Source organism: Sapajus apella, unplaced genomic scaffold, assembly GCF_009761245.1.
Source record: "Sapajus apella isolate SASKATOON/1434 unplaced genomic scaffold, GSC_monkey_1.0 scaffold183, whole genome shotgun sequence".
Taxonomy (NCBI): domain Eukaryota; kingdom Metazoa; phylum Chordata; class Mammalia; order Primates; family Cebidae; genus Sapajus; species Sapajus apella.
Genome location: NW_022437123.1, coordinates 312,583 through 326,682, shown reverse-complemented (window position 1 = coordinate 326,682; position 14,100 = coordinate 312,583). Strand labels below are relative to the sequence as shown.

The window sequence follows — 14,100 nt, the reverse complement described above, 5'->3', positions numbered from 1 at the left end:
TCCCTTGGCACACCCCAACAGACCCCAGTGTGTGATGCTCCCCTCCCTGTGTCCATGTGTTCTCACTGTTCAACACCCACCTATGAGTGAGAAAATGTGGTGTTTGATTTTCTGTTCTTGTGTCAGTTTGCTGAGAATGACCGTTTCCAGGTTCATCCATGTCCCTACAAAGGACACAAACTCATCATTTTTTATGGCTGCATAGTATTCCATGGTGTATATGTGCCACATTTTCCCTGCCCAGTCTATCTTCGATGGGCATTTGAGTTGGTTCCAGGTCTTTGCTATTGCAAACAGTGCAGCTATGAACATACGTATGCATGCATCTTTATAATAGAATGTTTTATAATCCTTTGGGTATATACCCAGTAATGGGATTACTGGGTCAAATGGTATTTCTAGTTCTAGGTCCTTGAGGAAGTGCCACACTGTCTTCCACAATGGCTGAACTAATGTACACTCCCACCAACAGTTTAAAAGTGTTCCTATTTCTCCACATCCTCTCCAGCATCTGTTGTATCCAGATTTTTTAATGATCACCATGCTAACTGGTGTGAGATGGTACCTCACTGTGGTTTTGATGTGCATTTCTCTAATAATCAGTGATGATGAGCATTTTTTCATGTTTTTGTTGGCCATTTTATGAGACTAACATCATCCTGATAGCAAAACCTGGCAGAGGCTCAACAAAAAAAGAAAACTTCAGGCCAATATCCATGAGGAACGTCTTCGATAAAGTAATGGCAAACCAATTGCGACAGCACATCAAAAAGCTTATCCATCACGATCAAGAAGGTTTCATTCTAGGGATGCAAGGCTGGGTCAACATACACAAATCGATAAATGTAATCCACCCCATAAACAGAACCAAAGACAAAAACCACATGATTATCTCAACAGATGCAGAGAAGGCTTTCGAAAAACTTCAACAGCCCTTTATGCTAAAAACTCTCAATAAATTAGGTATCGAAGGAATGTATCTCAAAACAATAAACGCTATTTACAACAAACCTACAGCCAATATCATACTGAATGGGCAAAAACTGGAAGCATTCCCTTTGAAATCCGCCACTAGACAAGGATGCCCTCTTTCACCACTCCTATTCAATGTAGTATTGGAAGTTCTAGTCAGAGCAATTAGGCAAGAATAAAAAATAAACGGTATTCAATTAGGAAAGGAGAAAGTCAAATTGTCTCTATTTGCAGATGACATGATTGTATATTTAGAAGACCCTATCACCTCAGCCCCAAATCTCCTTAAACCAATAAGAAATTTCAGCAAAGTCTCAGGATACAAAATCAACATGCAAAAATCACAACCATTCCTATACACCATTAACAGACTAAGAGAGAGCCAAATCATGAGCAAACTGCCATTCACAATTGCTATAAAAAGACTAAAATACCTAGGAATGAAACTAACAAAGAATGTAAAGGACCTCTTCAAGGAGAACTACAAACCACTGCTCAAGGAAGTAAGACAGGACACAAACAGATGGAGAAATATTCCATGCTCACGGTTAGGAAGAATCAATACCGTGAAAATGGCCATACTTCCCAAAGTAATTTACAGATTTAATGCTATTCCCATCAAGCTACCAATGACCTTCTTCACAGAACTGGAAAAAAACACCTTAAACTTCATATGGAACCAAAAGAGAGCTGGCATAGCCAAGACAATCCTAAGCAAAAAGAACAAAGCTGGAGGCATCACGCTACCTGATTTCAAACTATACTACAAGGCTACATTAATAATTAGTATTGAGGCCAGGCGCGGTGGCTCAAGCCTGTAATCCCAGCACTTTGGGAGGCCGAGGTGGGTGGATCACGAGGTCAAGAGATCAAGACCATCCTGGCCAACATGGTGAAACCCCGCCTCTACTAAAACTACAAAAAATTAGCTGGGCGTGGTGGTGCATGCCTGTAATCCCAGCTACTCAGGAGGCTGAGGCAGGAGAATTGCCTGAACCCAGGAGGCGGAGGTTGCGGTGAGCCGAGATCGCGCCATTGCACTCCAGCCTGGGTAACAAGAGCGAAACTCCGTCTCCAAAAAAAAAAATAAATAAATAAATAAATAAATAAATAATAATAATTAGTATTATTAAGCTGTTAGTAGAAAACCCTGTTTCTCACTCACACATTTTGTTTGTTTAATATGGGTCCTCAGCTTTGCCTGTTACTAATTCTGAAAGAGGGAATTGTGCTCTGATAAAACACCTATTCAAAATTCTAGAGGTGGATTTTCTATTCTTCTGCCACAAACAGTATTGCCATTGTCCAAATATAATTCTACCAACCCAAATAAGTTTTACAAAAGGCAAACTTTTCACATAGTATCCAATAATTATGCAAGAGAAACAATGGCTTTTTAACAGGAATAATTAACTGCAATCATCATTCATGTTTTATACTCACTGTCTGCATGGCTTGGAAGGGTGCTGTGTTAATGGTTACTGAACTACTACTTGCTGGAGGTGACTGGAAGCCCTGTTCAGAGCCCTTTGCCATGGAAGGATTTGCAGAAGCTAGTGAAGACGCTTTCTTGCCTGGGGGAATTGCTGCCTGGGGAGGAGAAATGCAGTATCAGCCAATCACCTGCCACATAACAAGCAGTTAACTTACTCTAAAACCCAAACACAAAACAAGCAGTTAACTTACTCTAAAACACAAACTGGCATAAGTCAGCAAGTTCTTTAGGATGACATTTGGACACAGGAATGCAAAAGAATAGCTTTTGCTTACAATTTCAAATCTCAATTGCTGAGGATGCACACCAGTATTTGCTTTGCACAGCTTGCTGACTAAGTCAGAGTCTTACCAATAATCAGTCTAATAGATGAGGGACTCAACTTTTTACAGGCACCTAGTCCTTTTCAAACCCTGAAATGGTACTTTCCAGTTAAGAACCTAGTATTATTGAAAATTTATACAGCAGAATTGGATTTAAGAAAAACCTTGGGTTAGTTGTCTAGTATTAATTTTTCTCTATTTTAAACACTTATTAGTGGATTTCTAAGTCAGCTACCTAAAACAGAAAACAATTCCAATCCAATTTAAGTAATCCTTACCTAAGGAAGCCACAAGTTCCTGACATAACAGATTATAAATCCAAAGGCTTAAAAAAATACCAAAAACCAATCTCAACTAGATTGTGAAGCAGATAGCTATGAGTTACTTGGTAACAATCACTTCTTCCTCTTCTTAAAATGAGGAATGAGATAATTTAAATTTAGATCATATCAGCACCATAGAAACTAAGGATTATCTATATTTTCTTATATTCTATAATGCATACATATCCTTAATAGTTAACAAAATATATCTGATAGTTGCTAAATTACCCCTTGAAATTCATTTTACTACGTCCATCTCAAGGATTTACTCAAACTTAGCAAAAACTATAACTCAGAATTGAAAGCACAAACATAATACTCTAAACTCCTTTTTTTTTTTTTGAGACAGAGTCTCACTCTGTCACCCAGGCTAAAGTGCTGTGTTAACAGTTACTGAACTACTTGCTGGAGGTGACTGGAAGCCCTATTCAGAGCCCTTTGCCATGGAAGGATTTACAGAAGCCAGTGAAGATGCTTTCTTGCCTGGGGGAATTGCTGCCTGGGGAGGAGAAATGCAGTATCAGCCAATGGTGCGATCTCAGCTCACTGCAACCTCCACCTCCTGGGTTTAAGCAATTCTCTGGCCTCAGCCTCCCGAGTATCTGGGACTAGAGGCACATGCCACCACACCCAGCTAATTTTTGTATTTTTAGTAGAGACAGGGCTTCACCATGTTGGCCAGGCTGGTCTTGAACTCCTGACCTCAAGTGATCCACCTGCCTCAGCCTCCCCAAAAGGCTGGGATTACAGGCATGAGCCACCGTACCCAACCCAAAATACTTTTGACAAAGCCAAAACAAAACTAATTCATTTCAACTCAGTAGGTGCTAATATTAACTATATAAAGTTATTGAGCTTTTAGTTACACAAATAAGAGACTTTTCTCCTTTTTCAATGTAAAAGTCCTTCAATGTAAAACTTGACTTAATGCTACCTATACTTTTTTATGTTAAAATTGACATTTATTGCACTAGATACGACAATACAATATTATATCTATTTATGTGGCAAAGCCACAATAAAGTTACCTGTGTAAGTTCCAAGATCACAACATCTATAGAAAGCAATACATTAATAAAGTATAAATGTTACATCATTCAACTAATCATGCCTGTAATTCATAAGATAAACTGGCTCTGCTATTCTTTAAGACACAAAAGAAATTAAGACAATTGGTCTTTTACCTCAGGAGTCTCTGAGGTCATAAACTCTGTTTCAGATCCAGAAGAAGCCTGATCAGTAGTAACCAAGCAAGCATTTGAGTTACAAGTAACTGGAGAAGAAGTAGCCTAGACACAGGAAAAAAGGCACATTTTGTTCACTTTATATTTCTTGGGCCCTGGTCTTCCTAATATGTTACTCTAACTGAAAAGCCATATGTGCCAAGAACCCTGCTAAACACACTTTACACATGTTAATATATTTAATCCTAACAGTAATCTGTGAGGTAGATACTATTCTCGTTTTATTGACAATTAAGCAGTGGCAAAGCAAGGTTAAGAAATCTGCCCAAGATCACATTACAATTAACTGGCAGAGCTGAGATTCAAGCCCAAGCAGACTGCTACACTGCCTTTCCAGGCCCGGTCACAAAACTACACATCTCATCCCATTTTCACTGATTCTTGGCCCTGCACTAGATACCATTCACAGGAAGGTGAGTGCTGGGCACCTTTAACAATGTAGGCATAGCTCTGCCAGAGATCCTAATAACGATGCTTTCACGCTAAGTACTACCAGCGTCCGAAAGAGGCAGGCTGAAGTATAAACAGGACGAATAAGCTCTACATAAATCAGAATGAAAATTCCAGTGAAAAATTAAAGTTGATAGTATGTATAAAATAAAAATTGGGAGAAAGCACATTAGGAACTAAAGTTGTGACAACTGTAGCCAACAGAAAATGAAAAGAGTAGCTAGGAAAGACCTCTATGGCACAACAGGTATTCAAATATAGCAGAGACACCCATAAAAATCTGGCAACAGCAAGATTCAAAGTGTCAGCAAATCCACTCCTTTTATCTAAATGCTTCTGTGTGGTTCTCAGAAGCCCAAGTAATAAAATAGCTGAACTGGAAACTAATGAAGGGTAACAAAACAGAGAAACTATGTTTTTGTGACCTTCTTGAAAAAACCATTATGGTATGCTGCTTTTTAGGAAGAAGAATGGAGATTAAGTTTTAAGATCTTATGGAAAAAAAATGTCAGAAACCCTTCTGAACATTTTATATAACCAAATAAATAGGCATAACTTAGATCTGGCCAAAATATTAGAACCATCATGAGATTAGAGTGTTTCTAAAACTAGGTCTTTCTTTTGGCTCTGTCATTAATGAGACAAGAGCCCAAGAAAAGCAGAACTGGCTGCTGTGGGGAAATAACTCTACTGCTGAGGGAAATTCCACAGATGCTAAGTTAAGGCATCTTAGGCCATTTGATAATCTTTAAATGGCTTGAATTTCAGTTAAAAGGTTCATTTAATAACAAAGACATTTACATTGGTATTTACTTAGAAGTGATGGCAGCTCTTCCTTCCAAATTACCATTCTTTAAGTAGACCAGTTGGAGGTGGGATGATGGTGAATAAACATGTTTGAAACTAATGTTCCAAAAAACGGGTGCGAAGATTGATCCAGAAAGCTTTTGTCTTTTTGAGACGTTGTCTTGCTTCATCGCCAGGCTGGAGTGCAGTGGCATGATCTCAGCTCACTGCAATCTCTGCCTCCCGGGTTCAAGTGATTCTCCTGCCTCAGCCTCCCGAGTAGCTGGGACTATAGGCGTATGCCACCACGCCTGGCTAATTTTTTATACCCTCAGTAAAGACAGGGTTTCACAGTGTTAGCCAAGATGGTCTTGATCTCCTGACCTTATGATCTGCCTGCCTCAGCTTCCCAAAGTGCTGAGATTAAAAGCATGAGCCACCATGCCCAGCTCAGGAGGCTTTTAAAAATATAGGTAACACCCTAGAAAATTGTGCTCCAACAGGTGTAAGGTCTTATCTAGAAATGTGTATCTGATGCACCCATCCCACAGCCTGCACCAGAGAACTACTAACCTAGACTAGAGCTTTTAAAAAACTTTAATTTGTCAATTGAAAGCCTTATGCAGAATCCTAAACAGCTAGAACAGATAAAATTTAACTGTTTTAGTAAAAGCAGTGAGTGAACTGGAGGAAAGTAGGAAAAACCCTAAAATACCCTGCTCAACAAATACAGTTTGAAAATTAAGAGCTGGGTGCAGTGGCTCACATCTGTAACCCCAACACTTTGGGAGACTGTAGAGGACGACTGCTTGAGCCCAGGAGTTTGAGACCAGCCTGGGCAACATAGTAAGACCCATCTCTCTTACGGAAAAAAAAAAATTGAACCACCACCTCACCAAAATATATACAAACCACTGTAAACAAATGTTATTTACTCCAAAGCTTTAGAAATAAAGGGCTGCAACTGTTGAACAACCTTGTCAAAATGTTTAACTTATAGTAAAAGCAGCTACTGTCAGGAGAACTGCCATAAGCTTTTCATAGGGACACAGAGAAATTTTTGTTCAAAGGTAATGACGAGAAAACAAGTGAACCTTCTTACTATTGATGGAAATGGAACTGGCATTCATTTAGCAATGTCAGTGATCTGGTCCATTTGTATCTCTAAGTTTATTCTGTAAAAATAAGTTCCACAGAATGTGAACTACTGTAGGGGGTAGGGGACTGGTTAACAATGAATTAAACACAATTAATTTCTTTCTACAGACCCTTTACTATGCTAATAAATTAAACAACTTAAGTAGCTCAAGAGAACATAATATTCTTAGACAAGGCACCCTCTGATCTCTTCAGGCTTGCTCTCTCCTTACTAAAGTCAGCAAACCTGTATTACAATAGATGTTTTCAGCATAGTCATCAGGTAATCATTTTAGGACAAGTTATATTTAGTCTACAAAACAAGATATGCTTAGAACATGTTTAATAATTTTATTAGGTACATTAGAATCAGTAAGTCTGATTATTCTTTCCAAAGTAAGAGCTTCTTCCTTCAGTAGCAAAGAAGAATAAAAGATTAATTTGGAAAGTTACCTGTAATGGCTCTTGAAGAAAATCACTTTGACTGGACAAATTTTGTTCTTTAGATGCTGCAAGGAGTAAAATAAACAGTAACTACTAAGGGAAGACAAAAGTTTATGCATATCAACTAGGAGGAAACTAAGGTATACACTTCACAGAAAAAGGCATTAGCTGGAAGGACTAAGTCTCAAGTTCACCATGCACTTTAATCTATTCGAGTTTTAAAAAGAGAACTGTAGAAGAATGGAAAATACTAGTTCCACTGTGACACAGAGTGATGTTTTAAGGTTGAATGGGCAAAGTAGCATTTCAAGACTTTCAAAAAAAAAAAAAAAAAGAACTAAGACATTTAAAAATAACTGATAATAGTGATCTGGAAGATAAGACCTGAGCTACCAGGCATAGCAATTAACTGATAAACTTAAGTTTCACAAATTTCAAAGTCAACCTTATCTGGATCATCTGTTCAGTTTTTTTCTGATTACATACATTAACATACTTTTCAATTATATAGTTTGTTTCTTCTTGTTAATATCCATCATTTTTATTAGTTACTCTCTATTTACTCTCCTTACTTCATCCAGGAATTGCTACACCAATCATCAAGCTGGTGTATACTGCTCACTACAGCTGGACTAGCTTTATGTCACTCCTCTCTGGAGGGAAACAAACACGGAGCAAAAGGCCTAAGCACTGAAGCATCTGGCCAGATTCAAAAGTAGTCTCCTTCATTAGTTACTGTGTTAATCACTGTTCTACACTTCATTGTAGTAATCTGACCAGTAGTTAAGACCCAAAAGCCTCAACACTAGATTTAGAGTCCGAAGGAGTCAAGCAAGTTCTAGTTAGAATTCACTCCAACAACATAAACTATAAAAAAGCTATTGAGTATTTCCATTCACCTAGCCAGAGCCTTTCTCCAAAACATGAAACCAAGTCAGTTAAGTACACTAATGTCCTAATGGTAATTTACCCACATATAACTGTTAACAGATGGATACAGTTAGAAAAAATACACCAACATATTAGGACATCTAAAATAATATCATTTGAAAAGACAACAACAACAAACAGCTGGAAGCTCAAGATGTTTGCTCCAAGTCTTTAGCATGATTACATACCTACGGGGCTACCTGGAGTAGCTGAAGGCGGCTGTGACGATGGAATTGCACTTGAAGGTTTGTCAAAGTCCAGAACAGACTCCTAAAGACATGATTTTAAATAAGGAGTAAAAAACAAAGATTAGTCATTTAAAAGCTATTACCATTAAATTATTCATGATGCTGCCTATAGACTATTAGCTACAGATATCTAGCTAAAGCTATAAGTATCTAGCTAATCACTATCTCAAGAGGTCAAAAAGTCTTCATTGAAAAAGAAATTAAGAATTGAAAGTAAAATCTAAAGTAACTGCCAACCCTTAAGGCGTGTAGAGTGTTAAAACCACAAGCACAGGCCGTGCTCTATGGCTCACACCTGTAATCCGAGCACTTTAGGAGGCTGAGGTAGGAGGACTGCTTGAGCTCAGGAGTTCAAGACCAGCATGGGCAAAAAAGTAAGACTTTCTTGCTACTAAAAGTTTTTTTAAGAATTAGCTAGGCATGGTGGTATGTGCCTGTAGTCCCAGATACTTAGGAGGCTGAGACGGGAGGATCACTTGAGCCCAGGAGTTTGAGGCTACAGTGAGCTATGAACACGCCACTGCACCCCAGCCTCAGCCAGCAGAGCTAGATCATGCCTTTAAAAAAAAAAACAAAACAACAAAAACACTACAATTGTAATTCTAAAGCCTAAGTCAGAAAACAAACTCTTAACCTTACTAAGGCCCTAAACACAGTCATCAATCCTAGTCTACTCAGAACCCTCATTTTTATTACACCCAACCAAGGAGCATGTATTTATTTCAACCATTTACTAACTCATGCTGTTAAAACACTTTCACAATGAGAAACCATTCTCTTTTATCTACCTATCTTGGTTCTCCCAAAAAACTTCCCAGTATTTTGCATACTTAAACTACACCCTTGCAGGGAGCATTTAAGTTCTTTTATCTTCAAGTAATCTGATGGTATAGGCAATTCCTACATTTTGCAAATAAGTGTGGGAGGTTAAATAAACAGCTGGTAACAGAACTGAAATTTAAACCCAGGCCTATATTCAAAGCTCAGGATCTTTCACTAAACAAAAATACTTATTTGACTACTTCAGTCCTCAGTAATCTCATATCATTCTCAAATTCTGTAAGTGTCTGTATCTCACAACTTAATTAAACATACTGTATAACACAATTTATCATTTAACTACTGATTTAACACAAATTTACAATCTTCTACAACTGGAATATAAATCCATTGAAGGCAATGAATGTCTTATTTTCTCTATCTATAATGCAATGGTACCTAACAATACCAAGCATACAGTAGGTTCTTACAGTGGGTTCTCAGAGTTCTCACTATTGATGATCTATAGCAGTAACGATACTAGAGCAAGTTAAGCTTTTCACACGTTTAATTATTTTTGTTGTTGTTCTAACAAACTTAGGAAGTAGAAACAATACTCCTCATTTTTCAAATAAAGAAACTGAGGTAGAATCAAGTAATTTGCCTAAACTCTAGGCTAGGAGAGCTAGGAGACGGCAGAGCCAGGACTTGACAGAATAATCTATGCTCTTAATAATTTCACTGTAATGTTTCCAATCAGAACTCCCATAAATATCATTTAAGATTTTGTAAATGACTCATACTTGCATAAAGTTACAAGTTCCTTGAATCTGAGTCATCAGATCCTGCAGTTTTTCTTTCCTCAATACTGGATCCTTCGGAAGGGTAGAGGAAGAACCTACAGGCTGATGCATAGGCTTAGGCACCTACAAAATAAACCCATAATGTTTAACAGTGAAATTCAAATTCTAATCTAGGAAACAGCTAAGACCCTAATCTAGGAAACAGCTAATCTACGAAACAGCTTATCACTACATCTTAAAGGAAAAGACAAAACAGCAATGTTCATTTAACACAGGTAAAGAATTTCCTCATAAATACCTTTTCTAAATAAGCAAACTTTAAACAGATTTTTCCCCTTCACAATTTTCATGGAACTCTTTCTAAAATACGGAATATTGTTTTTAAAGAAAAGATCCAGCAGAACTTCCTTGTTAAGAGTGTTTCCACTATGGACATGAGTTACCAAATGTCCTCTAGGATAAGATGTCACTGACTATGAGACATACCAATGATTTTTTTTCCACAGGGCAAAAATTACTATCACCTTAAATATCCCATTTTTAAGATGTATCTGATTTCACAAATCAAGATGTAAATACATATTTAAGTATATACACACATACCCTAAAATTGAGGGGGATACACTATATTTTGTTATAAAGTAAGCACACTCTCGGGGGCTATTTATGTTTACAAGGTGGTTAGTCTTCATCCTAAATTGTTTAAAATTGCGCACATCCTGAATTAGGCCAATTTACGGTTACTTTTTAAAGCTGTCAGCATGCCAGTCTCCATTAGCTCCTCTTCTCCACCTTCTAATTCACAAAGAAGGTACACAGCTAAGTTTGTCAAAGGTACCAGATAAAATAAGAGTTAAGAGACTGTAAGTGAATTCATATGGGACTCTTTTAGAAGGAAAGTATGAACATTAATGAGTAATCTCACATTTAGTCTTTTGGTTTTGAATTCTATTCTGCATTTGACTGTACTTAGTGTTCTAGACAGCTCAAATTCCAAGACAGAAAAATACTACATTACACAAAGAAGTATCCTCTGAATCACTGAAAAAACACTACAATTTCAATATAATGCTATCTGTGCTAGGAAAGCAAATTAAATATGAGTTTTGACCTTTTGAAATATGCAACCCTGATTTTAAATGCAATTCAACAAATAGCATGATAATATTCTGTTATGATAAAGGTTCTGCATTGCTATACCTAGTGGAATTTTAAACCAGGTTTTTAAAAGTAGCTTTATTGAGATATTAAATTGGCTTTTTAAATGCTTTTCAAAAATAGTTATGTTACAGTTACTGTTGTTTGATATTTGGTTAATAAAGTTGCCAATCTTCTATAGGGTAAGGAAGAAGCTAAAATTAATATTAGCAACTTGAAGAGAAAAAGGAATGAAAAAGCAGCCAAATAACTCTAAAATTCTGTTCCCATATACCAGAATTAAGCCAAGGGTAATTTACTTATAAAATGCAAAGTTTTGCTTTCCCCAAGCAAAATGCTTTTCACATTACTATATTAGAGGGTCAACAGTTTATCAGAAAGCCTTTAGCTAAAATGGCACAAAAGTGCAAGAAAGACTACTCCATAGAGATAGAGAACACCGGAAGCAGAAGTTCATATACCTCAGCAAATGGGGCGGTAACAAGTTTGCATTATACATAGTGGTAAATAACTAATTTATAATTTAATAAAAAGCAACACTAACATAGCATTGTACCCAAGAATTATTCAATATAAGTGTTACTACCTGAAATAGGTTATTTATCCTTAAAAGAATGTGGCCTTATATTTTAACTAATCTTGTACTCTAAAATCTAGCTACAAAATATTTAATGCCAACAGTTTTCCTATCTTTGGAAAAATTCTCATTCTGAAATGGAAATAGAGAACTAATTCAAATCCCTTCCCCCAATACTGAAATATCTGCAACCCTAAACTTTCTTCATGAAGATCTGGGCTAAATTGAGTGACCATAAATGAGTAGAAGAGAAGCAAGAGAATGTAGAAAATTTTAACTTGTCAGAAAAAGTTATTCATATAGCAGGTAGATGACAACAAATGAAATACAGTATCTCACATCCTGTGACAAGCATTTACATTACTCACTTGTTCACATAATGATCTTGTCTAAACTATCCACTATGTTGATATCATATTATGTTGTTAAAATTTTGGCATTAAAACATTTTATAACTGTAGAAATTTCATCTCAGATTAGGCTCAAAGACAGACTAGATTAACTCTCAGTTTTCGAAGGAAAACAAATCTACCCACTAAAGAGGGTGAAATACTTTATACATAAACTTACATGGGTTTTGTTGTTTTTTTAAAGAGAACTAAAAAGATACTACCCACAACACCTTATTTATGCCTACAGTGACAGAAGCAGAATGATTCAGATCAACTCACATCTTTGGGTTCTGTATTAAACTTCCTGGGCAGGAGCTGGTCATTTGGTATGAGGCTTGCTGTAGCTACTCCCCAGGACTTCGGAGCAATCTGTGACTGTGTTGTTAAAGAGTGTTTTCGACTCTCAACATTGTTTTCCCAGGATTTTGGAGTCTCTGGCTGTTTTGAATCCTGTTCTTCACACATGGGAGTGGTCCATGACTTGGTGGTGTTCTGTTCACTCTGCACAGAAGGTGTCCAAGACTTTGGAGTTTGCTTCTTTGGATCTAGTTCTTTCTGCAGCTGAACCGGCCATGGCTTTGGTGTCTCCTGCTTCTTTTGTTCCTCTTGAACATATCCTGCTTTGGATTTAGGAGTTTCCTGCTTCCACTGGCTAGGAGATGGCTTAGATTTGGAGATCTCCTGCTTCTTCTGCTCTTCTGGTACACTAGACCTGAGTTTTGGGGTATCTTGTTTTCTCTGTTCTAAGGAAACTGCAGGCTTGGATACCTCCTGGTGCTTACCAGGAGACTCCCAGGACTTGAAGGATTCCTGTTTTTTTTCCTGACTATCTGGTTCAGTAAGCATATCCCAACGTTTGGGGAGATTTGGTTTTCTAGCATAATCTGCTTCCCAAGGTTGCTCTTCGCCTTGTTTGTTTGAATAATCTACTTCTGTCATATAGCGTCTGTTAAGAAACTAGACAGAGAAACAATGCAATTAAGTCACAAAATTCATAGAAGACCTTGAAGGGAATATTCAACTCTATTAGTATTGCTATGTTCATTGATCTAAGCTGTTGTGCTAATATGAAATTTCTGTGCTTATTTTACTTGAAAAGACTTTCCTACTTCTCTGTCCATTCCTTTTTCCTCAATTAACAGAAATACAGACTTCAATACTTTAAAAGTAGCAATTTCTGTTTGACTTGCCTAAGACTAACAAGGTTTGCTTGATTCGGACTCTTTACCAATGAATGTTGTTCCACATTTGCCAGCCTTAGGACCCCTCTCCCCAGTTGACTCCCTCAAACATTAAAAGGCAGAGGATAGTTCAACTTCAAAGTTAAAATGTGTAACCTTAAGCCTTACCTTTCCTAAGTTACCAGTGTTTTATTTCCCTTATACATCAATTATACTGTTTTTGAATATCCCGTTCTTTTCAGCTTCCCATGAATTTCAATGTCACTTCAGAAAGAGAACAAATGCCTTTTCTGCTACCAATGTGAGTAAATTCTGGAGAGAGTAAAGTCCTGTGCATCTGAAAGTTCCTCTAACACAGGAGGCAAAAATAGGTAACACTTGGGCAGTTAGTGTGCCAGGCGAAATCTAAATAATTTCAAAATTAGATCAACCTCTTTAAATCTCACAATAATCCCATTAAGTAGTCATTATCATTATCCTATTTTACGTATGAGGATAACAGACACAGCTGGACCAGGTTTCTTGCCCAAAGTCCCTAAGCTAGTAAACTGCAGAACCAGGGTTCAAGCTCCAGAGCCTTAGTTTCTAACCACAACTTATACAAAAGGCTGAAAAATCAACATGAGCAAATTGTCTTTCAGTATCTTACCTCTTGTGGTTGTATCTCTGGCTGTGCAAATTCCATTAGAGACTCTGGGATGATAAAACAAATTCAAATAAATACTAGGTGAACTCTTAAGTTTTTAGACAGATGACAACTATAATTCATTCTAGCAATATATTCCAGAAGCCTCATAACAGAAAAAGGGTAATACAATCAAGTATATTGATGGCAAAAAGAATTCTATTGCTTGTTAGTCCAAAGTATGTGGTCTGAG

General features: G+C 37.2%; 1 protein-coding gene across 27 annotated transcripts in view; it reads right to left on the bottom strand.

Moving 5' to 3' along the window:
- The window catches only part of CAPRIN2 (caprin family member 2), a 50,447-nt gene that overhangs the window by 9,679 nt on the left and 26,668 nt on the right, over positions 1 to 14,100 (bottom strand). For 17 of the 27 annotated variants that reach the window (XR_004265503.1, XM_032268562.1, XM_032268569.1 and 14 more), the window contains 7 exons: positions 13,872 to 13,915; positions 12,321 to 12,998; positions 9,915 to 10,037; positions 8,293 to 8,374; positions 7,184 to 7,239; positions 4,298 to 4,402; positions 2,416 to 2,562 (listed from right to left, as the gene is read on the bottom strand). Coding sequence is in view for 26 of the 27 variants with exons in the window: in XM_032268562.1 (XP_032124453.1) it covers positions 2,416 to 2,562; positions 4,298 to 4,402; positions 7,184 to 7,239; positions 8,293 to 8,374; positions 9,915 to 10,037; positions 12,321 to 12,998; positions 13,872 to 13,915 (1,235 nt within the window). In the remaining variant the exon portion in view is untranslated. The remainder of the gene's footprint in view (positions 1 to 2,415; positions 2,563 to 4,297; positions 4,403 to 7,183; positions 7,240 to 8,292; positions 8,375 to 9,914; positions 10,038 to 12,320; positions 12,999 to 13,871; positions 13,916 to 14,100) is intronic. The other 10 variants (XM_032268567.1, XM_032268549.1, XM_032268550.1 and 7 more) reach the window with 5 other exon arrangements.